The sequence below is a fragment of the Arachis duranensis genome, chromosome 5, assembly GCF_000817695.3.
Source record: "Arachis duranensis cultivar V14167 chromosome 5, aradu.V14167.gnm2.J7QH, whole genome shotgun sequence".
Taxonomy (NCBI): domain Eukaryota; kingdom Viridiplantae; phylum Streptophyta; class Magnoliopsida; order Fabales; family Fabaceae; genus Arachis; species Arachis duranensis.
Window position 1 is genome coordinate 7436630 of NC_029776.3, and position 25397 is coordinate 7462026.

At 32.4% G+C, this 25397-nt stretch overlaps 1 protein-coding gene and 1 pseudogene across 1 annotated transcript; both read left to right on the plus strand.

Annotated features, from left to right (window-relative positions):
* Window positions 1-3838: 3838 nt before the first annotated feature.
* LOC107487709 (protein FAR1-RELATED SEQUENCE 5-like) lies at window positions 3839-4476 on the plus strand. The gene is made up of 2 exons (XM_016108405.1): window positions 3839-4296; window positions 4380-4476. The coding sequence occupies exons 1-2, from the start codon at window positions 3839-3841 to the stop codon at window positions 4474-4476; spliced, it is 555 nt and encodes a 184-aa protein (XP_015963891.1).
* A 13533-nt stretch (window positions 4477-18009) lies between these two features.
* On the plus strand, window positions 18010-25265 carry LOC127747565 (seed linoleate 9S-lipoxygenase-3-like; annotated as a pseudogene).
* Window positions 25266-25397: the final 132 nt, after the last annotated feature.

Sequence of the window (25397 nt, forward strand, 5' to 3'; positions counted from 1 at the left end):
AGATTGATGGGCTAGACTCACAAGGTTGGCCCAATCGGGTGAATGAGGAGGCTTTTGATCCGACTCCCGGTCAAGAGTCCTCGTCCGACTTATGTATGTGCAAGGGAACGGGGGTGGTACCTGGAAAGACACTCCGATGCCTAAGTCAGCAAGGGTGTAAGCAAGTTTAAGAGTATGGGACTTCTAATTACCTGAGGATTGTCAGTGTACTTATAATGGTAAACCCATAGCTACCGTTGGGATGGTTCCACCTTTTAAGGAGGATAACCGTCCCTTTATCTTAGGGAGGTTGAGATTTGACTTGGGGAGTGGGTTGAAAGATTTTAGAGGCAGTTACTTATTTGAATGAGTGTTATCTGCCAGTTAACACTCTTTACCGACTTCCTAGCGTTGGAACCGACCTCCTATGCGGATGTCAGTTGCGGGGGAAGGCCAACCTTACTGATGGGGCCTTCTTAAGGTGTTTGGATCTGGGCCTGGACATTGGGTTAGGGTATGAACAATTATATAATAATATTTTTAACAAAAGTAATTAGTTAATAAATTTTGAATATAATAATCTAATTATTTGTCAAGTAATATAAAATAAAATTTTAATTATTTTATATTTTTATGTTATAATTTAAAATTTTATTTTAATATAATTTTTTAATATTATAAACATTTCTTACATAACAATTAATTTTATTGAATAAAGAACACTCGTATTTTTGTATTTATATATTTTATATTTAATTATTTAAGAATAAAAAATTCTGTTGTCATTTAAAGTATTATTTATGTACTAAGATATTCTGTATTTATTAGAGTCCATCAATGTTCTTCTTTTATATTAGCCTTTGATTTTCATCTAATAAAATCTAATTGTATATATAAATGTGGCACATTCAATAAGCATATAATTGTTGTGCTCATTTTAAACATACCATTTATATAGACCATTAGATTTGATTAGATAAAAATCAAAGGCTAATATGAAAGACTCTAATAAATACAAAATATCCTAGTATATAAATCAATGCTGACACTACTTTAATACACAATACTTTAAAGGATAACAGAATCTTTTATTTTTAAATAATTAAATATAAAATATATAAATATAAAAATATGAATATTTCTTATTTAATAAGATTAATTAGATATTATTATATAATATGATTTTTTATAAAAATATTTTTAAAAAATAATTTATTTAAAATATTATATATAATACATGAAAATATTAATTTTTTTATTTTTTTCAATTTTTTAAAAAAATAGAATAAATAATATAATTCTAAAAACATGCCTACCATATTATATATTTACTTATATATTAGTAAGACCTAAACTAATCAAGCTTACGTAATTAAAATTATAAAACATATAAATACAAAAATAAAATAAAAATATTTTGAAAATATTATGACATCTACACTAATTTTTCATATATATATATATATATTTGGTCGAGTTAGAGAATAAAAAATTTAAATAAAACAATAAAAAGTACTTGAAAATAATAAAAATAAAAAATGATCTTATTATAAATATATAATTTTAAATATTATATATATGAAACTTTAAATATTAATTTAATAAATAAAAAATATTTATTTTTTGTATTTATATGTTTTATATTTTTAATTACGTAAGTTTGATTAGTTTAGGTTTTACTAATATAAATAAATATATAATGTGATAGGTATGTATTTAGAATTATATTATTTTTATTTTATTATTTTAAAAAATTGAAAAAAATAAAAAAGGTTAATAATTGAAAAAAATGAAAAAGATTAATATTTTCATGTATTATATATAATATTTTAAATAAATTATATTTTCGAAATATTTTGATGAAAAATTATTTTATATAATAATATCTTTAACAAAATTAGTTAATTAATAAATTTTTGAATATAATAATCTAATTATTTATCAAGTAATATAAAATAAAATTTTAAATATTTTATATTTTTATGTTATAGTTTAAAATTTCATTTTAATATAATTTTTTGATATTATAAAAATTTATTGTATAATAATTAATCTTATTGAATAAAAAGTATTCATATTTTTGTATTTATATATTTTATATTTAATTATTTAAAAATAAAAAATTCTGTTGCCATTTAAAGTATTGCGTATTAAAATATTGTCATTTAAAGTATTTATTTATATACTAGGATATTCTATATTTATTAGAATTCATTAATACTCTTTTTTCATATTAATATTTAATTTTCATCTAATCAAATCTAATGATTTATATAAATATGGTGCATTTAATAAACACATAATTATTATACTCATTTTAGACATATCCAAATGAACTAGTCACTCACTCGACCTATACAAATTATTGTTATGAGATATATCTTTATTAAGTTATATAAAATGAAAAATTTCTCGCATTAAATAATAAAAACTTTTACCCATATTAAAAATAATTAACAATATCATTACCATATAGATGTAAACTAATGTTACTCATCCAACTAAATAAATGTGGAGAATCAAGAAGGAAAGATTGGAACTGAATTGTATTAGACTATTAGTTACTAAATATTTCAACGAAAATATTTAATAATAAAAAAATTAATAAAAAACTGTCAAAATATATTATTTTTAACTTTTAATATATAAATTCTAAAACATTAAAATGATATCCTTAAAAATAAATGACCGAGATGTTGGTATTAATTATTATTCCTTACTTAAAATATATTGTTAATAATTACTCTATGTTACGAGTGAAAGTATCATTAAGTGTGTATTTTTTTTACGAAAAAACTCTACATCTATGTAAAAATTACATGGATATTATCCAAGTACCTTCTATTATACGCGTTTTACATTTGTTTGTTTTACACGCGCCTCATATAACGTATATAACGTAATTCTTCTTTTGCGTGATCAACCTTTCTCAACTTAAACCTTGTTCTATTCTCGTGTTTTCTTTCTTCTTCTTCTTCTTCTTCTTCTTCTTCTTCTTCTTCTTCTTCTTCTTCTTCTTCTTCTTCTTCTTCTTCTTTAACCTAATTAAATTCGTTGTTCTCCTCTCTTCGCATTTTTCTTCTCTGTATTATGGATTTGGATTGACTTCAATATAATAGCTTCGTTCTTCTTATTCTTCTTCGTTTTCTTTGTCGATTTGCACTTCTGAATTGAAACAATGAATGAATCAACTTTAAATCAGTTGAATGAGTGCAATTTGGATAATTCTTCCGAAACGCATTAATTTGATGAGGTTTGGATTATTGAATTTTGAATCAAATTCAATAGAATGCAATTGCTAATTTTATTTGAATTGAATTGAATGGACTGAGGCGATATGTATCTGAATTGAATTGAATTGAGTTAAATTGATAATATATATATAATGGTTTCATTTATTGTGAGTAACTTTTCGGTTTGGTAAGTACTATAGAGTTGTTTCACCATGTCCATGTATTCGGTTCAGTGTGCAGAAAGGAGTCTAAAAAAATTAGACAAATATATTATGTTTTATTTCCTAAGCACTATATAATTGTTTCACCGTAATTAAGATTTTGGTTCACCGTATTTAAGATTTCAAATCATCATGCAGACCAACTATGTTATGGATGAAAAATTTATTCCAAAGGTGGGAATGATTTTCAAGACACTAGAAGAAGCTAGAAAGTTCTACAAATATTATTCCAAACTTGCCAGTTTTTCTACAAAAATAAGGAACACGACTCGAGATGGAGACAAGATTAAGAATCAACTAATTGTATGCACCAGAGAGGGGAGGTGAAAATCCAAGATATCTCCAACTTTGAAGACAAACCCTTCAGCTGGGTTAAATTGTCCGGCCAGAATTTACGTACACATAATGAAGGATGTTGGTCTTTGGAAAATTTTCAAAGTTGTTTTGAATCACTCACATCCTTGTTGTCCAGGCCAGGCTGAGATGCTCAAACAACACAGGGAGCTTAGCATGTTCGTGCGTCGCACCATCGAAACCCACGAGAAAGCCGAAATCAGAACGAGCAAAACTTACCAATCATTTGTGGTAGCAGCTGGCAACCATTGTGAACTAGGTTTTATAGAAAAAGACGTCAGGAATTATATCACAAGGGAAGTACAGAATATTTCCAAAGAAGACGATGCCGAAGAATTTGGGAACTACCTAATAAGAATGAAAGAGAAGAACCAAAATTTCTTCTTTGAGCTCCATCTTGAAGGCGATCACTGCATTAAACATGCATTTTGGGCCGATGCAAGAAGCATGGCTGCATTTGAGTATTTCGAAGACGTGGTTTCATTTGACACCACCTATAACACAAATAGGTATTCGGTTCATTCAAATATATTTTAATGTTCAGTGCATGTATATATTTTGGTTCACCACGGTCTTCTTGTTATTGATGCAGGTACAATTTGGTTTTAGGTTATTTTGTGGGCGTGAATTACCACGGCCAGTCGACACTTCTCGGATGCGCGCTGATGAAAAATGAGGACATCCAATAATTCAAATGGCTATTTGAGTGTTGGCTACGTTGCATGGGAGAGAAGGCACCAAAAGGCATTCTTACCGATCAATGCGCATCGATTCAAAGGGAAATTAAGCTATGCATGCCAATAACAATTCACCGCTGGTGTATCTGGTATATCATGAAGAAGATCCCAAGCAAACTAAAAGGATACAAAGGACACATCAATATTGAACAAGAGATGTACCATGTTGTTTGGAACTCGTACACAAAAGATGCATTTGACAGAAACTGGAACGATTTCCTCACAAAGTATGGCCTCGGAGGCAACAAGTGGCTTTCAGGTAATTGAGGTTTCAATTCAAATTATTTTCATGCACAAATCCTTTTTTCCCAAAGCATGCACTATTTTCGGTTCACCACACCTTATGGGTTTGGTTTGTTTTGTAGAGCTGTACAAGGATCGGCATATATGGATTCTAGTTTACTTGGATCACCACTTCTGAGCCGGGATGAGAAGCACACAAAGGAGCGAGAGCATGCATTCATTTTTCAACAAGTTCATCATACGGAATAGCTCCTTGAGACAATTCGTGAAGCAAGACGACAATTGCCTAGCAAGCAGAGAACAAGCAGAGAGAGAATTTGATGTTGCAGATTTCACACCGTGATACCGTGCACAACAAAATCAGCAATAGAGGAACAGTTTTAGCATGTATATACCCATGAGAAATTCAGGGAAGTTCAAGCTCAATTCAGAGGTAAACTGAACTGTATCACAAGATCAATGCATTCCACCCTAGATTTCACAACATATGAAGTCATAGAGCAGGTTTTCAACTCCACATTCAACAAGTTTGTCGTCACCTACGACACAGTATCACGAGATGTAAAGTGTCATTGCTTGTTGTTTGAGTCTAGGAGCATATTGTGCCGCCATTCCTTAAGCGTCCTAAGCTTTGAGCGAGTGGATAATGTGGCACCGAAATACATATTGGAATGCTGGAGTAAGAACATAAAGAGAAGGTATACACACATCAAGAGCAGCCAAGATGAATCTCTACTGGAGCCGAGAAGTAAGAGATTTGATGAATTGGTGTTTTGGTCGCCCAATATATGTGAATTTACACCCGAATCTGAAGAGTTGATCGTAATTCTACACCGAGCATTTGACAAGGTCATGGCAGAGATGGAAGAATATCAAGAGAGAAGCAAAGGAAAAAGTTTGTTAACGCACGAAGAAGCAACATTAAGCAATGTGAATGACCTTCAAAGCCCACCACGTGTCAAAACAATAGGTCGGCCCAAGAATAGACTTGGATCAAATCTGAAAAAAAGATCTCAAATGCCATGAAGAAAAAGAAAAAGACAGCTCCAAGCGAGGTAAAATTGACTTGCTTTTGATTAGTTAAAAATTCAATTGTTCATTTTGCTAATATACAATTAATTATGTCTTTTGTAGTTGAACCTTTTAGACTCTGGATCATCGATTCAGTCAAACTCCACTCTTTACAATGCACCAGATATGAATTATCCAAGAGAAGATTGTACAAGTTTTAGTTTTTATTAATGTAAATTTTTGTTCACCCATGAGCAAATTTCGGTTCACCATGGTTATAGTAGGGTTAATTTCTGACTGTTGTTAGTCTTTAATGAATAGTCACTTTTTTTTGTGAAAGTCTATATTGATATATGTAGTTTTTCTATTCGTCTAGTGTATTAATCTCTAAGTTGAATAATTAGAATTTGTTTAGAGAAACGGGAATCAGGTGTAATGCTAGTTACATTTTCCATGTGATTAACTAAATAAAAATTATTAAAAAAATCTAAAAGAATAACATAATTATTTTTAACTTGCATTGGTGGAGTTTTAAAACTCTTTCTTGGATGGATTTTCAGGGTTTAGGATTTTGGGTTTAGGGTTTCAGAGGTTTAAGGTTCAGTGTTCAGGGTTAAGGATTAAGGGTTCAGGGTTCAAGGGTTGAGGGTTGAGGGTTGAGGGTTTAGGGTTTAGGGATTTAGGGTTCAGGGTTTAGGGTTTTAGGGTTTTAAGGGTTTAGGTATTTAAGGGTTCAGGGTTTAAGGTTTATGGTTTAGGGTTTTAGGGGTTAGCATTTAGGGTTTTAGGGGTTTAGGGGTTCAGGGTTCAGGGTTTAGGGTTTAGGATTTTAGGGTTAGGGTTTTAGGGGTTTAGGGTTTATGGGTTCAGGGTTCATTGTTCTGGGTTTAGTGTTTAAGGTTTAGGATTTAGTGGTTCCGGGTTCAGGGTTTAGAGTTTAGGGTTTAGGGGTTCAGTGTGTTTCCAACTTTTGGTTCGCCCAGTGTATTAATTTTGGTTCACTGTGTTCAGAGTTCAGGGTTTAGGATTCAGGGTTTAGGATTTAGAGTTTAGGGTTATGGGTTTAGGGTTTAGGGGTTCAAGGTTTAGGGTTTTAGGGGTTAGGGTTTTAGGGTTGAGTGTTCAGGGTTTAGGGTTTAGGATTTTAGGGGTTAGGGTTTAGGGTTTTAGGGGTTTAGGGGTTTAGGGTTCAGGGTTCAGGGTTTAGGGTTTAGGGTTTTAGGATTTTAGGATTTTAGGGGTTTAGGATTTTTGGGTTCAGGGTTCTGGGTTTAGTGTTTAGGGTTTAGGATTTAGTGGTTGAGGGTTCAGGGTTTAGAGTTTAGGGTTTAGGGTTCAGGGTTTAGGGGTTCAGTGTATTTCCAACTTTCGGTTCACCCAGTGTATTAATTTTGGTTCACTGTGTTCTTTTGGAGTTCGTAATGTATTGGTAAATAGAGTGACTGCAATCACTGAGAACCTAGAATAAAACAGCAACCAGACAGTTCCAACAGATATATAAATTAAAATCTGAGATGAGTAATCCATCTTGAATCAAATATAAATATTAACATTAACATTTAGATTAATATTAACATATATACATTTGAAGTAAGCATTTTTTGCTTTTTAAACAAGTTAAACAAAATATTGTTAATTACAACAAGCCAATCATAGTATATGCTATTTACTATCTGAATCCCCAAATGTGAATTTACAATAAGGGCTGGAGAGGGTAGCAGATGGCTTCGGGAGTCTTATTGCTTCATATTCCCAAATCACTTGGTCTTTGATTTTGTTCATTTTATGCAACAGAATGTGCGGACCATATTGGTACCTGAAACTATCAATCTCTCCCTACATTTCAATCGAAAGGAATTAGTTACATAAGAAATGAACCCAACTGAAATTAGAAAAGAAAGAAGTTTATAAATTTAGAAAGTACTAACTTGTGTCCAAACTCTATATTTATATCTCTTCCCGCTTTTGATCTTTTGTGGATCAATTGTTTCGAGCCATTTCATGACGTATATTCCACAATCGTAGCTAAGTAAGAATTGAATATAATACAATTAATAGTATACAAAATAAAACATCTTAAAAAAAGAGCTATAAATGAGAAAGATTCTTACTCTGTACGTTGACCATTTAGTAGGATATACTCTGCTTCTACTCCCAGTCCATCCTCTATTAAGGGTTCCGCCCCAGCATAAACCCTCATCTGAGAAATTATTAATCCCTGAAAGGTATGCAAAATTGAAAAAAATAAATCAACAACACTCAACCGAACTCATTTCATGTACTGAATAATTTGAATAATTTAGAAGAAAATAACTTACAACAAATTTGTTCAGTTTCTTCCACGAATTAGGTATATCTTTTGGCAGCTTATTGATAAGGTCAAGCACATAGAATTTCTTTTTGTTGACATCGGCAATCCACAACCACCAATGCGCTCCATTACAAATTGGCACAAATAAATGAAGTTTGGAAAAATAATAAAATATTTCAGCCAAAACAATAACAAACAAGAGAATTATCGAAGAATTTTTAGAAATTACAACTTACAAATGGATGCGATGCAAGTTTTCTTTTGTCAAGAAACTGGTGGTGGTGGGCATACTGTTCAATATCAAACCGGTAGGCCTTATTTGTATTTTTATCAGTGTAGGACTTGCCATGTGTTCCTAACATAAAATTCTGCAAAAAGAATATCAGTTAAATCACATTTGCACTGAACCGAACACAATTCATGCACTGAACCAAACACAATTCATGTGCTGAATAATACTTGAAAAACATTCAATCATCAAGAGAAAAGTTTTCTTCATGCAAAAGAACTCAACAAAATACATAGCGATCAAGTGAATCATTATTAATATTCCCACTAAATCGAACTGCAATTAGCAGTGAATAAGAAATTTAGCTTACCACAATATCCAGCTGCACAATGTATATTTGTTCCTGATACCAACGAACTTTTATTTGGTTGAGAATCATGATGTGTATACTAACCATCTACAGAATGAAAATTTATGAGATATACTATATAAGAGTGTTTAGAAAAATCATTAATGTTATTGCAATTGGCAAAGAATTTACCGAGGCATGCATGTATTCTTTGGGCATTAGAGACATAAAATATTCTATTAACCCCTCGTAAAGTGTCTCATGTTCCAAGACGAATATTGCTTCATATCATTGCTACCATCTCTTGTCTGTTTCACATGTGTCATCCAATGATAACACTTTTCAATCAACTCGTTCGTGATTTTTATCTTTTTCTCCGGGATTTTGTAAACTTCAGCAGCTGGTAAGGTTGGCTCTGAAGTTGTTGCTTCAGCAAACTTTAATGCTACCGTCACTCCAGCATCTACCACCGCCTCTTTCAGAATTTCAAGCTGTGAAACACTCGGTTGAGAGGGCTGACTTGGTTGAGATGCTGGTGGACTTATCCCAAGGTTAAAGGAAGGCCTTTCATCTTCCTTTTGTCTAGGTTGAGCAGCACTACAAGATGATAGATATTTAACAAAGATATTAAACAAAAATGATATTAATCATTATAGTGAACCGAAATCCAAACTAACAGTGAACCTAAATCCAAACTTACAGTGAACCAAAATGATATTAAACAAAAATGATATTAAAGAAAAGCAAGTAAGATACCTATCAAATGATGACAAGATTAGAGTTTCTTGTTCTGATTGCTGTGCCACCAGAGGTTCTTGAGATTGTTGCTGTTGTTCTTCATCAGAAACCTCATAGACATAGTCATCTTTGAAAAAATTTTCAATAACAGAACTCGTAATAGACACCGTAACACCTTGCTTTTCGGGTTCTGGAGGGCAGCTATAAGAAACAGAAGAGAGTCCAAAGATAAGAACACATTGAATTCATTTCTGGTTTCAACTGAACCATAATTAAACCATGTATAAGCAGTAAACATTATCAGTATTTATATAAGCAGTAAAACTTACACATCAACAGGTGCTTCTTGTTCGGATTGTTGCGCTGTTGGTTCTTCGCAGGGCTGTTGCTGCTATTCCAGAGGTCTGCTGCATTAAACAGTATACATTTCTATGATTATCCCAAACTATTATCATATTTAGCATTGATATTTAACAAAAATGATATTAATCATTATAGTGAACCTAAATCCAAACTAATAGTGAACCTAAATTCAAACTTATAGTGAACCAAAATGATATTAAACAAAAATGATATTAAAGAATTTTATGTTTACACATTAACAGGTACTTCTTGTTCTGATTGTCGTGCCACCAGAGGTTCTTGGGATTGTTGCTATTGTTATTTGGCAGGGTTGTTGCATTAAACAGAAAACAATTCAATAACAACCCAGAATTATTATCCTATACCATTAAAATTAATAAAAATAATTTTTATGTGAAACTTACTCTTCATCAGAAACTTCATAGACATAATCATCTTTTAGTAAGTCTTCAATTACAAAACTTGTAAGAGAGACCGTAACACCCTGCTTTTCGGGTTTTGGAGGGCAGTTGTAATAAACTGAAGAGAGTCTAAAGACAAGAACACATTAAATAATTTCTGGTTTTAACTGAACCATAATTAAACCATGTATAAGCAGTAAACATTGAACAAGAAGAACTTACTCATTATTAGAAGTTTGTTGTGTTTCATTTTGTGGAGGGACATAGATGAAGTCATCTCTAATCAACTCTTCCTGAACAGAACTTGGAAGAGACAATGCAATATGAGGTCTAAGGAATGTAAACAAGGATAAAGTTAATGTTGAATAATTAGAATTTGTTTTAAAAAATAGGAATTTGCACATTGAAAAACTCACACTTCCAAAGGTTGAGAACGAGTTTCTTGTCGAAACTCAATGATTTGTAGCTCAGAATCAGGTGTAGCTCTAGTGACATTTAAACACATTTTCATTATGATTAATTAAACAAAAATTATTACCTAAATCTAAAAGAGTAACATAAATATTTTTAACTTACACTGGTGGAGTTTTAAAACTCTTTCTTAGGTAGATTTTCTTTTTTCTAAAATATTTTACCGGACTTTCCGGGGTATTTTTCCTAAAAAAGATAACAAATTAAAATTAGTAACCAAGATTAAAAGTAGAGGTCTAGAAACACATTAAATTCATTTTTGGAAAACCATTGAACCGAAAGTACAATATGTTGTGAACTGATTTACCTGGTATTGCTTGCGGTATTTACAGAAGGTGTAGAGCTTCCTTGAGTCTGTAAGAGTTTCTCGCTATCCAGATTTACAGTCGGCACTCGAAGCAAGATAAATGAATATTAGTAATTGAATCTAGAGGAATTAGAAAAGGTTGTAGCAAAAGTAAGCAAAGAAAGAAAAAGAACTCGGGAATAATAAACTGAATCTTACGTCTGAGAGAATTCATTTTGTGCCTTTGGAGAGTCAAACTAATCCCGAGCAATGTTTGCTGACTGAGCTTCATCATTTCTTTTCTTTGATCTCTTTTCTCTTATCGTCTCCAATGCTCGTTTTCTTCTTTCCGCAACATTGTCCTTTGCTTGTTCAGTTCTGAGAGTTCATAAAATGAGTATCAAGGAACCTAAAATGTAAGTATCAATAAAAGAAAATATGATTTGAGAAACTTACTCTTTGTCAGATTGGGCTTGTATTTTTGCCACCCTTTGCGGTTATTCTCTTTTTATTACTAGTGTTTTCTCGATTTCATTTTCTACCGGAGATAAGACACTAACAATAAAATCAACCAAACTGACAGACACCAACGAACTGAACTAAATTAAAGTGCTAAAACGAAAATTAGGAGCTCACCGAACCGAAATTAATTCATTTGCTGAAAAAAACGTGATACATATGCAATCAACAAAACTTCTCACAGAAATTACGCAATACTTACTGGCTTTCAGATTCGCTTGTGCTCTCTGAATCTATCAGCACATGCTTTGTTTTTTTGGTTTGTTTTTTAACCACCGAATTTCTTTGTTTCAATTTTTTTTATTTCTTCTTCTCTGCAATACATAAGAACAAGCGCATAAGAACAAATTTAAGCAAATACAAGTTAAATGAAAATTCAGATTCAGAAAATATTTCCTCTTCCGAAGAAGAATCCATCTCGACAATTTTCTTTTTTATTTTCTTTTCTTTTTATTTCTTGTCCAAGTTACTTGTCTTTGTTTTTTCTTTCTTTTTTTCCTTTCTGTACAGAAGTCCCTAAAACAGAAATAAGGACTCAATTATTTAATCATCAAGAAAACACATTAACAATCCGGTGAACCAAATGAAGCAATCCCACCGAACCGAAAAATATTCATATGGTGAATAGTATATGACAACTATTTAATCCTCAAGAAAAATGTTTCTTAATGCAGAAATATTCAAATGAACAAACTAACAATTGCAAGTAGGATAAAAAAAACTTAATTATAACCTAAAATAGAAGTTTATTTAGTTAATAGAGTATTTTAAAAGCATTTAAAACCAAATTTTATGAGAAATTTTAGTAGAGTATTTACCAATGGTTTTGTTGCTTCGCTAGAAATCTGTTCAAGCATCATTTGCTTTGTCCAATGGGCCACCCACGGTGCTGGGAGAGCATTAGGTGCGAACGGGCGAGGAAACTTTGTTTCGTGGAAGTATATCAACATCAACACAAAAACACAACCATCAACAGACTGTTTCCTCCGCTTTCTCTTGTTTTCAACTCCTTTCATCAAGAAATTGAGCACATGATTTGCCCAATCCCATTCCCGAATATTGTCTACATGAAACATAGGTGGCTTATGGATTGGGGAGGCCACACTTACTGTTGTGTGGAGCAAGAAGAACTTTTGTATGAAGACAACAAAAGTCCTCTTGTATTTTTTTTCAGTTTTCCTCCCTTTCTACGCTCATATCCAGGACATTCCTTGTCTGCTAGATTAAGGTTGTTGTAATCAACCTTATCAGAAAAATGATTCCTACAATATTTTAATAGAAAAAATAAGTAAAAAATGCTCAGTTTAATTTTCTGGACACCAATGAACCGAAAATAAGCAATAAGTAGAAAGTGTATTACCTTCATTGGTTATGCCCAGGGCTGCTGCTACTTTCTGAGGAGTTATGTATATTTTTCTCTGGAGAGTTTTCAAGCATCATTTCTCTTCATCAAAGCAATCAAGCAATTCTTTCAACAGGGTATTAAAGACATTCATTTCTGGGACATTTTCCAGGGCACCAAATCCCATTTCTTCCACTATATCTTTCTTTTCTTGATTCATATTCCTGTACACTGTTGCTATTGACTTTGTTTGGCATCTGCAATAATGAGTTTTCTGTAAGTTTTAAAACAGAATGTGAGGATATATTTATAATACAAAATAGATATTATTCGAATGAAAGCGGATAAATATATTTAATCTGCTTACGTTATAGTGCAGCTTCTCCTTCATTGTTGCCATTGTCTTACAAGCATGTATATCTGAATCAAGTCAATTAAAATGTCACAGGCCACCGAACCGAACAACATTCACTTGGTGAACCAAAATCACAAAGGTCACCGAACCGAACAATGTTCATGTGGTTAATAAATGGTGATCAACTTTCAATCAACAAGAATAGTATTCCTCCATGCAAAAGAAGTACTGAAGATAGTAACTACCAATTTCAAAGCTCTAGTTAAACTATCCACGCCGATAAGAACAAGCACGTATATCTTAATCAAATCAACATCTTCCAAAAGAAAAGTTTTTCAAATTTCATGAATTAGGTGTTCTTTCAAAATGACATTTGCAAATTGGCTTCTTTAAAAACTCTTACTAAAATCTATCCAATATAATGAGACAATTTTACAGTAGTATGGCTTATCAAAGTGAAAGAGTTGTCTCTAATGTCAATTGTCCTAAACAAAATTTACATTTGGACAATACACTATTTGCTTCTCAAAGGGATCCAAACTGAAGATTCTTACTAGCATTATATAGGACAGCCTTAACGAAACTCATTCATGCACAAAATCAAACATTATAAATAATGAAACAACTAGGAAATGATTTGATGTATGCTATCACAAAAGGAACCCACCGAACCGAACATCATTCACTTGGTAAACCAAAGTTACAAAAGTTACCGAACCGAACAAATCTCAAAGCCCTAGTTATACTATCCACTGAATTGAATGAAAATAACAACAAATTTCATTCCAAGGCCTAGTTATACTATAAAAATGCATTCACAATAGTTCCATCTACTAAATGAAGCAAATCAATCTAGTAAACCTAAAATGGAAGTAGGAGAAGCGCGACATTGCAAGATTTTAAATGAACAGTAGTTTTCTCATACCTTTAGTAGTCTCTGTTGCAGTTTTCGTTTGTTTCTAGTTGTTGCTTGCGAAATCTTCTCTCGATTCTTTTTCAGTAGTGATTTTCGCAGAGAACGTGATTGAAGTTTGAGTGATGTTGAGAGAGATTCGAAAAGAATGAATCATTTCGTGTATTAGTTTCGTGTTAAAGAAGATGTAACGCTTTTTCATAATGAAGCGTGAATGAAAAAGGAGGGGTTTCATTTGTCTCTGGCGCATGTTTTCACGCGCCATTTAATGCGCCTAATTCTATTTGGGCTTGGGCCAACTTGGTTACATGGTTATATGGATGTATAGCAGCCTGTAAATTGAATATGAAAAATAATGTTATATAGCTATCTGTTAAGTAATTTTATAATAATCAACATAAGAATGGATAACAATAAATTGATTACTAAACTAAACCTATGTTGTCCTGAATGAAGAAGGAAAAGTACAACTAACAAATAATAATGACTAATTAAGAAAACATGCTTCTAAAAGAGTAGATCGAGCAATTCTAGCTATAAATAAAGGAAATGATATATAATTTTTTTTAATGTCAAACGATAAAGAAAAAAAAAAAAAGAAAACCCATTAAAGACTAGGGACGTACGTCCCGTTGCAACAACACTGTTAAATCTTTTTAAAATTTATTCCATTCCAATTGCGGTATGCAATTAGATACTGCATATTGAGCCAAAGCATCAGCAAGAATTAATCATATTAACAGTACTTATACTTTACCCTTTCAAAAGCTTCCTTAAAGAACAAGCTAAACCCTATACTCAACTTTTTTAAAGAAACTCCAGAACCTGCAATGTCATATATAAGGTAGTTTATCAACCTATTATTTTTCTTTGTAAAACCTCAAATAAGAGAATATTAAGCAACAAATTAAACCAGTATAACAAGAAAGAAAAAGATCAACACATAGCATAATAGAAGCTAAGCTATAATCTAATTGAACCCTAAAAGAAAATAAAAGGTTCAAGTTAAATGCACAAAGTGCAGGTCAGAATTATTCACCAGAACAAAATACAGGGGAACAAAGTTAAATGCCTTATGATTTTACCTTGGACAAATTTCAATAATAATAACTTATTTTAATTAGCAACTTATCACAGAAAAGTAGTTTAAGGCTTAAAAATAGGGAGGACATTAAAAGGTTTCACTGCAATTTATTATACATGCATTCAAATCAACATGGGCGGGGGTAGGACCAGGACATTTCAAATGAATAACGTACTTTTCGATTAGCTCAAGTCTGGAGCAGGTGATTGATGCGTGAACATCTTATCTATCTTTTCTTAGTGAATTTGCATCTAAATTGTTGAGTTTAATTTAGAATTAATTATATTTTAGCCACTATGGATGCTATTTTGAGTTTTGTACAATTTTATTTATTTTAGGTAGCATTCGGAGGGATTTGATGAAATTTCTGCAGAAAAAAAGAAGAAACCAAAGAGATGACCAGCAAAAACTGACGCGGACGCATGGCTCACGCAACCGCGCGGAATGGAGAAATCGCAATGACACGATCGCGTGCTTGATGCGAACGCGTGGACTGGAATATGCACAAATGACACGAACGCGTGGACGACGTTGACGCGTCACATACATGATCTGCAATAATACAGAAAATGCTGGGGTGATTTGTGGGTTGTTTTGACACACTTTCTAGCCCAGAAAACACAGATTAGAAGCTGCAGAATGGACAAAGCAAGTGGTCTCCACCCATCAATTGAAAATCTGTTAATTAATTCGAATTTAAATTCAAATCTTATCTTTTAGGAAAAGATATTATTTTTATTTTTAGATAATTAGATTTTAAATAATTAGGATTAGTTATAAAAAGGAGAGACTTCTCTTCTATCAGGGATATTACATTACATGAGAGGAATTCCATTAAGGAATTCTATACAAATTTACATTCTACATTCGATGAGCAACTAATCCTCCACTATTAAGGTTAGGAGCTTTGTCTATTTGTATGGATTGATTTTATTACTTTTTCTATTTTAATTTATATTTTGGATTTATATCTAAGAATTATTTTTGTTCTTTATCTTATGAATTTGGGTGCAACGGAAGTATGACCCTCTTTCTACTTGAGTTCTTGTATAACTTGAAAAAGCTCTATACTTGAACAACAGTTTGAAAACATATTCTCCTAAATTCTAATTATTTGGATTTAACGGGATACGTGACATATAATCCTTTTATTCTTTGGATAATTAGAGTTTTTGTGGCATGCAAACTGGAATTTAATCATGTACCCTTTAATTGGAATTAATTGACCAAGGAATTGGCCGTTAATGAATTTTAGAGGAGACTAGGAAGGTCTAAGGAATTAGGGTCTAGTCACATATAGTTTGCCATAAATTAAATCCTACATAATTAAAATAGTTAGTAAGAAAAGTTAATCCAGAAAAATAGATAACTCTGAAGCCTTAACTGTTTTTTCATATTTTATTTTTAACTTAATTACTTGCGTACCTACCTTATGATATTTTCAACTTAAACCTTTTGAACATCTCAAAACCAATTTCTGCTTGCCTAACTAAGCCAATCAATCAATCATTGTTGCTTAATCCATCAATCCTCGTGGGATCGACCCTTACTCACGTAAGGTATTACTTGATACGACCCAATACACTTGCCGGTGCACTTGCCGGTTAGTAAGTGTAGGTTATAAATTCCGCACCAGTGATCAGAAGCTTCAACTGTTATTTTAGTTAGATTGCCGAAATAAGTTTGAGGATAAAATTACTAGAGCTTGAAATAATTACTCTTTGTATTTCGTTTTATTTTTTACATCTTTTTATTTTGGTGTGGACGGATTATCTGAGTGACAGAATCAATTTTTTTCCTCAACTTTGAATACTTGCACCATTGGCCATTCATGTTTAATTTTTACTAATGAAGTCCATAAACTTTATTCAACTTTTCGGGTATGTATTTTAACTATCCAAACTTCTATATGTAGTAGATTTTATCAACTAAAACTATAAAAGAGTACAATTACAACATTATTCCATCCATCAAGTTTCATTTACACTCGAAATGTTGAAATCCAATATGCATATGGAACTATTTATTCTTAACTACTATGTATCGTGTTCATCTCATGATCATCATAGCTAGCAGATACAGGTAAACACTGTAATTCAGTGACACGTTATTTTCCTTCAGGCTTCTGAGAGATATTTCGTGAAAAATTGCGTAGACCAAGTACTGTATTAAAATTGTAGAAAATTCATCAGGTATGTAGAAGCCTTATTAGTACAAACAAATCTATTTATCTTTATCTTTATCGTCGCCGTCCTGATCATCCTTCAAAGGAAGCCAGTTGAGTTTGACTTTTTCCCCACGCAAAGCTGCAACATGATAAAGAGGACGAAAACAATTAATGGTTAATTACTATTCGAAAAAGTGTTATGGTTATGGAAATTAAACTTTGTTTTTTTATTAACGAGTAGTTGGTTAATTATTCGAGAAACTAACTTTTATCCCGCAACTCTGTGAGAACTTTTAAGCGTATTTGGGATTCTTCAGCAAGATTTCGTGCTATGTGCATACGCATGGCTGCTAGTTCGGCCACCTTTTCTTTGAACTCTGCTTCAACAATTAATCTGGCCGCGGTTTCCGCAGCATCCGTCACCAGATCACTGTGTCTTGGTGTTGGTTCTTCTTCTGATGATTCTTCTTCTGATGATGATGCTGGCCTCTTACCCTTATCCATTTCTGAAGTTGCTGCTGCTTCCTCTGGTTTCTTATTTGGATCCATCCTTGTGTTGCAAGTTACAACAATGTTGTACCTAACTAGGGGATGTAAAAGATTAGAGTAGTGAAATTCACATGGAATAATCAAGAAAAACAAGCTTCTAAAGTTACGCAGGCTAAAAAAGTAAAGTATACAGTATATACTATACATATTGTTAATGCGGCAAAAAATTTCCGTTACATGTATGTCAAGCATGATAATAATACTTCTACGGAAAAAATCACGTGAGAACAAGTAACACTAACCAAATCAATTAATGGAACAATACCAGCAGAGATTATATAATTAAAGAAATAAACAAGAACTAAGTAAAAACATTCATGTGCCTTCCCTTTGCCTCCGGATAAATTTTATTCAAACACAGGAATCAAAACAAAAGGAAACTCATCATGTTTAATTATTGCATTATAGCAGATGGAATCATGAATAGAACCCTAATTTGGATAGTACGCAGCGATGATTCTTGAATTTCCAGTATCTATGAGTAGAACTAGCTATAAGCACATACAATAAACAAAATCAAGTAAACAAAATCAAGTAAAACTTAGCATAAAATATAATGATAAAAGGAAGTATTATCATACCTATAACAGAGGATTGAAGAGGAAGTTACTGAAAGAAAGAGCGCGAAAATGATGAAGGAAGGAAATATTGTCTTTGAGTACTATATATACACACAATGAGTATGAGGAAGTGAGTGATTGAATCTCAAGAGACGCGCGCTATACTCAACAATAACTAATCGAAACTGTAACCGTCTATCAGCATCTTTTGCTTTTTGAAATTCCCCTTTTTTTTGTTATTTTTTCTGCCCCAATTACACTTCTATGACCCAGCCCAAATATATTGGTCCAATATTCAATTTGTTAAAAATGCGTGATATATATCATTTGGAATTTGGTTCTGTACCAAATATTTAAGAGTATTTGTTGTTTTTAATCAGTATTAATTTTAATATATATTTTATACGAATAATTAATTCTATACGCACTTAACATAGTCGATTCTTTTAGATTTAGCATAAGCTTTTCATAGAGGTATGTTATTTTACTCAAAGGTTTAGAGGTCATACCTCTTTTATTTTAAAAGAGATCAAAAGAAAAATAAAAGTTTATATAAATTTTGTATTGAAAACTCAGGTAGGTACAATTAATTTTATTATTAAATGATAATTTAGTCAAATTTATTAATTTATTTAACTATTTTTATTTATCAATTTTATATAAAATGAATGGTACCTGAATTTCTACCAAACTTTATAAAAATTTAAAAAATACTATTATGTAAAAAGATATATTAAAAGTATCATCATAAATTATTGCGTGAAGAAAAGTATAAGAAATATAACCTTTTTTTTTTGTCAGCTGGAATTTTAGAAAAAAAATAGTTATTCTGATTATTTTTGTTTTATTATTGTAGGGAATGGGAAGGGCAAAGTTGGAAAGAACACGTTTTTGGAAGGCATAATATCTTCCTTGCCAACATTGGGAGCAGGGCAATCCGCATTCACCATTCATTTTGAATGGGATGATGGTGAGATGGGAATTCCAGGAGGATTTTACATCAAGAATTTCATGCAAACTGAGTTCGATCTTCCTCCTCGCTTTGACTCTGGAAGACATTCCAAACCATGCAAATCTCAAAATCCACTTTGTTTGCAACTCCTGGATTTATAATGCTAAAAACTACAAAACTGTTAGTATAATATCCACACTTCAATTGGTTCCAAGATCACTTACTTTCTTAAGTAATACTATCATATTTTCAATTTCTCAAACTCACCAACGCTCATATAAAATAATAGAACAAAGAAGGACTTCACATAATCATATAGTTTTTCATTACATGGAACCTACAATACACAAGGTATATGTGCTTTTATATAGGTAATGCTTCCTACTAAAATAATAGTTTATAAATCACTAATCAATTTTATAATGACCACCATTTTATGAGTTAGCTTCATGAATCATCTTTCAACTTGTATTCATGTAGTTTTCATAATCTTTTAATTTCAATTCAATTTGATTTTGAATTTCTTTAATGTTGTAGAATGTTGTAGTTGTGCTATTCTCTTGAATGTTCTTCAAAACTCTTCAAGCTTCCAATATGTTAGCTTCTAGCAATATCTAGCCAATTGATGATTATTGTATTCAACTCAAACTTTACTTCTTCAATTCTTTAATCATGTTTCATGAAAATTTTAATCCATGCAAGTTGATAGATAACACAAGAAGTTTGTAGAATCTTAGTGATGAACCATGAACTTGTAACCACTTTGAATTCAAATTGAATTTTGCCTTTGACTTTTCTAAACTTTTGTTACTTGCATACCTCTTGATTTAATTTTCTAACATTGCCTCCCTTAAATCAAGCTGTAGAGTTTATCATTCCAAGCATCTTTTTTAATTTGTAAAATAACTCAGTTTTCAATGGCTTTGTAAATATATCTGCAACTTGTTCTTCAGTTGCACAGTACTCGACCACAACTTCTTTTTCGTTCACTAACTCTCTGATTTTGTGAACCCGAATATCAATATGCTTCGATCTTCCATGAAATACTGGATTTTTGCAAAGTGCAATAGCTGACTTGTTATCACAAAATATTGTTGTTGGAGTACTTTGTTTCTCGTTCAATTCCTCAAGAATTCTTCTTAGCCAAACTGCTTGTGTTGCACAACTTGCTGCTGCTATATATTCTGCTTCTGCTGTAAAGAGAACAACTACTGGTTGTTTCTTTGAAGACCAAGAAATTGCACCAGAACCAAGATGAAATATGAACCCTGAAGTACTTTTTCTTGTTTCTATATCTCCAGCCCAATCACTATCAGTGTAACCGACAAGATTCACTTCAATAGTATTTTCATAATAAATACCATCATTTAAAGTACCTTTGATATATCGAAGAATTCTTTTTGCCGCTTGCAAATGGTTGGTACAAGGTTTCTCCATGAATCTGCTAAGTAAACCAACTCCAAACACAATATCTGGTCTAGTCGCAGTCAAGTACCTTAGACTTCCAATCAAGCTTTTGTAGTATGTGGGATTTACTGCTCCTCTTTTATCTTCTCTCAGCAATTTGAACTTCTCTTCGACTGGAGTAGAAACTGGTTTTGAGTGCTCCATTTGAAATTTCTTCAAAATATTATTTGCATATTTCTTCTGAGAAATGAAAATTCCATCATCTCTTTGAACCACTTCAATGCTAAGAAATTAAGACATCAATCCCATATCTGTCATTTCAAAGTGCTTTATCATAGCCTCCCTAAATTCTGCAGTTATCTTCAAATTGTTGCTAGTAAAGATTAAACCATCAACATAAAGACACACGATCAAGATATTTCCAGGTTTAACGAACTTGATATAAAGAGTATGCTCAAATGGACATCTTCTGAAACCATTCTCAATGAAATAAGAATCAATCTTCTTGTACCACGCTCTTGGTGCTTGCTTTAACCCATACAAAGCTTTCTTCAACTTGTAAACTTTATCTTCTTTTCCAAGAACTTTATATCCTGCAGGTTGCTCAACATACACTTCTTCTTCTAAAGTGCCATTTAGTAATGCAGACTTAACATCCATTTGATGTATCTTCCACTTATTTTAAGCCGAGAGTGAAATAATCATACGAATAGTATCTAATCTAGCAACAGGAGCAAATACTTCAAAGTAGTCGATATATACCTGGCTTTTATTTGTATCCTTTTGCAACTAATCTTGCTTTGAAACGATCAACTTCACCACTGGGTTTGTACTTAGTCCTGTAAACCACTTTACTCCAATCGGCTTCTTATCTGCTGGTAAATATGTCAGCTCCCATGTGTCATTCTTCTCAATGGCATGAATCTCCTCATCCATTGCTTTCTTCCAATTGTTGTCTTTAAAGGCTTCTTTAAAGTTCAACGGCTCACAATCTAAAAATAGAGCAAAATTTATGATTTCTTCATCGGACGGATCGTTGTCATTGCCAACTTCATAATCTGCTAATCTAGCAGGTAGTCTTCGCACTCTTTGAGGTCTTCTAGATGATTCTGGTTGTTCAGTTGTGTCAGGTTGTCTTTCTTCTACTTCATTACATTTATTTGGAATTATAGTCAGCTGCTTTTCTGTCTTTGTGTTCCAGTCCCACATGTCTTTCTCGTCAAACGTCACGTCTCTGCTGATGATTATTTTCTTTATTTCTGGATTGTATAACTTGTATGCTTTTGAGTCTGTGCTATAGCCAATAAAGATACACTTCTCACATTTGTCATCTAACTTCTTCCTTAATTGATCTGGGATATGGGCATAAGCGATACACCCAAAGACTCTGAAATGATGGATGGAAGGCCGCTTTCCACTCCAAACTTCCTCTGGTGTTTTATCACGAACACTTTTTGTTGGACACCTGTTTAAAATATGAACTGCTGTTGCGATTGCTTCTGCCCAAAACTCTTTAGGCATTTGTTTTAACTTGAGCATGCATCTGACCATATCCATGATAGTTCTATTCTTTCTTTCAGCAACTCCATTTTGTTGAAGAGTGTATCTAGTTGTTAGTTGGTGTTGAATTCCGTGTTGCTTAAAGTATTCTGAATATGCAAGATATTCTGTTCCTCTGTCTGTTCTGAGAATTTTGATTTTACAGCCACTTTATTTTTTGACAAACGCCTTGAATGTCTTAAAGACATCACATTCTTCTGATTTTTGCTTCAGAAAGTATACCCATATATATCTACTAAAATCATCAATAAAAGTGATAAAGTACCTGCTACCACCATTACTTGGAACTTCTACAGAACAGAGATCTGAATGCACAATTTCAAGTAATCTTCTAGCTCTCCAAGACTTTCCTGTAGGGAATGAATCTCTGTGCTTCTTTCCTAGTTGACAAATCTCACAAACACAATTGGGAATATGAATCCGTGGTAGACCAGAAACAAGTCCTTTTCTTGACAGGTAGTTTAGGCTAGAAAAATGAAAGTGCCCAAACCGCATATGCCACAACCAGTTATCATCAAGTATCATAGAACTCATGCAAGAGGGATTAACATGTCAAATTTTTAACGGAAACATTCTGTTTGAAGTCATCTTTGCTTTATCAATGAACCTTTCATTGTTGTCAAATACAGTGCAATATCCACAATAAGTTATCATCTTATATCCCTTCTTAGATAATAGCCCCATACTTAGTAAATTGTAATCAAGTTCAGGAGCATAGAAAACATCAGAAATATAACTCAGAGAACTATCTTTCAATCTAATTGGTATGTACCCTTTTCCTTCAATAGGGATCTTTGTACTATTACCAAACTTCAATAATAGTTTAACTGAATCATCTAATGAAGAAAATAACTCCTTTCTACCAGACATATAATTACTGCAAGCATTATCCAAGTACCATATATTTTCATCTTCAGCACATGAATTACTTATAAAAAATAAAGTCTGAGTACCCGGATTGTCATCGGTATTTTGATGCTGATTTTCTATAACGTGTGCTTGATTATTATTCATCACTTTGAATCTGTAATCTGCTACTTTGTGTCCATACTTTCCACAATGAAAACAGTTGAAATTAGTTCTTTCTTGATAAAAATTACCTCGACCTCTTCCTCGGTTGACAGGCCTGAAATTCGTTCCACCTCTTCCTTGATTAGGTGGTGTAAAATTGTTATAACTTCCTTGGTTGTAATTGCCACGACCTCTACCTCTGAAACTTCCTCTGCCTCTACTTTGAAAATTGAAACCACGACATTGTCTTTCTTGTGTACGGCTTGATTATGCAATATTGTTAAAATTCACTCGGCTTTTTAGGGCTTCCTCGGTTGATTTTTCTGATTTCTCCAGTATTCTACTGATATGGCTTTCCATGGTTCCTTGCAACTCTGCAATCGTCATGGTATCCATATTGTGTGACTCTAGTATCGTAGTCACCACATGGTCATACTTTATTGGTATGGTGCGAAGAATTTTCTCCACTACTTTGCTATCGGGCATATCTTCTCCATAGATTCTCATCTTATTGATAAGATCTGTAACACGAGTAAAATATTACTCAACAGTTTCTGAGCTTGACATCTCGTACCTTTCATATTCTCTTCTTAAAGACTGTAGCTTTGCTTTCTGAGCTTTATCTACGCCTTTGTATGACAGCTTCAACGTGTTCCATGCTTCCTTTGCACTTTTGGCATTTGCTATTTTGCTAAACACCGTATAATCTACTCCTTGATGAATTTGAAATAGCGCCAATTGATCTCTCCTTTGTTGGGCAGCATCTGCTCCTTCTTGCAAACTCGGTTTAATGAAATTCCATAGGTTCTGGGCCTTCAAATGGGTAGACATCAAAGTCTTCCAATAACTATAATCAAGTTTCCCATTTAACTTAGGACCGGACCACACAATATTGAAAGTGTTTGCCATACCGACTTTATGAATAAATAAATATGTGAGAACTCTCAAACACCAGGCGATGGATAAGATTAACCAGGATCTGATACCAAATATTAGTATAATACCCACACTTCAATTGGCCCCAAGATCACTCACTTTCTTAAGTTACACTATCATATTTTCAATCTCTCAAACTCACCAACACTCATATGAAATAATAGAACAAAGAAGGACTTCACATAATCATATATTTTTTTCATTACATGGAACATACAATACACAAGGCATATGTACCTTTATATAGGCAATGCTTCCTACTAAAATAATAATTTATAAATCACTAATCAATTTTGTAATGACCACCATTTCATGAGTTGGTTTCATGAATTATCTTTCAACTTGTATTCATGTAGTTTTCATAATCTTCTAATTTCAATTCAATTTGATTTTGAATTTCTTCAATGTTGTAGAATGTTATAATTGTGCTATTCTCTTGAATGTTCTTCAAAACTCTTCAAGCTTCCAATATGTTAGCTTCTAGTAATATCTAGCCAATTGATGATTATTGTATTCAACTCTTTAATCATGTTTCGTGAAAATTCTAATCCATGCAAGTTGATAGATAGCACATGAAGTTTGTAGAATCTTAGTCATGAACCATGAACTTGTAACCACTTTGAATTCAAATTGAATTTTATCTTTGACTTTTCTAAACTTTTGTTACTTGCATACCTCTTGATTTAATTTTCTAACATTAATCGATCGCATTTTCTTTTCCAACAAGGTAATTAAATTCAACTAATTATTAATTAACAAATAATTAAAGTAATTAATGAAACATAATATACATCCATGCAGACGTATCTTCCAAGTGACACGCCAGCACCACTTGTAAAGTACAGGGAAGATGAATTGAAGAATTTAAGAGGAGATGGAAAAGGAGAGCGCAAAGAATATGATAGGATCTATGATTATGATGTTTATAATGATTTGGGGAATCCAGATAGCAATGAAAAATATGCTCGCCCTTGGATCATATAGTATATAACAGATACACGAATATATTTTCCTTTCATCTATTTATCGTTTCCCTTATTGTCCTTATTATCCTTATCATCATCACCCTGCTTCTTACTTGAAGAAGATCCTGCCATTGAAAAGAACAATTAAACA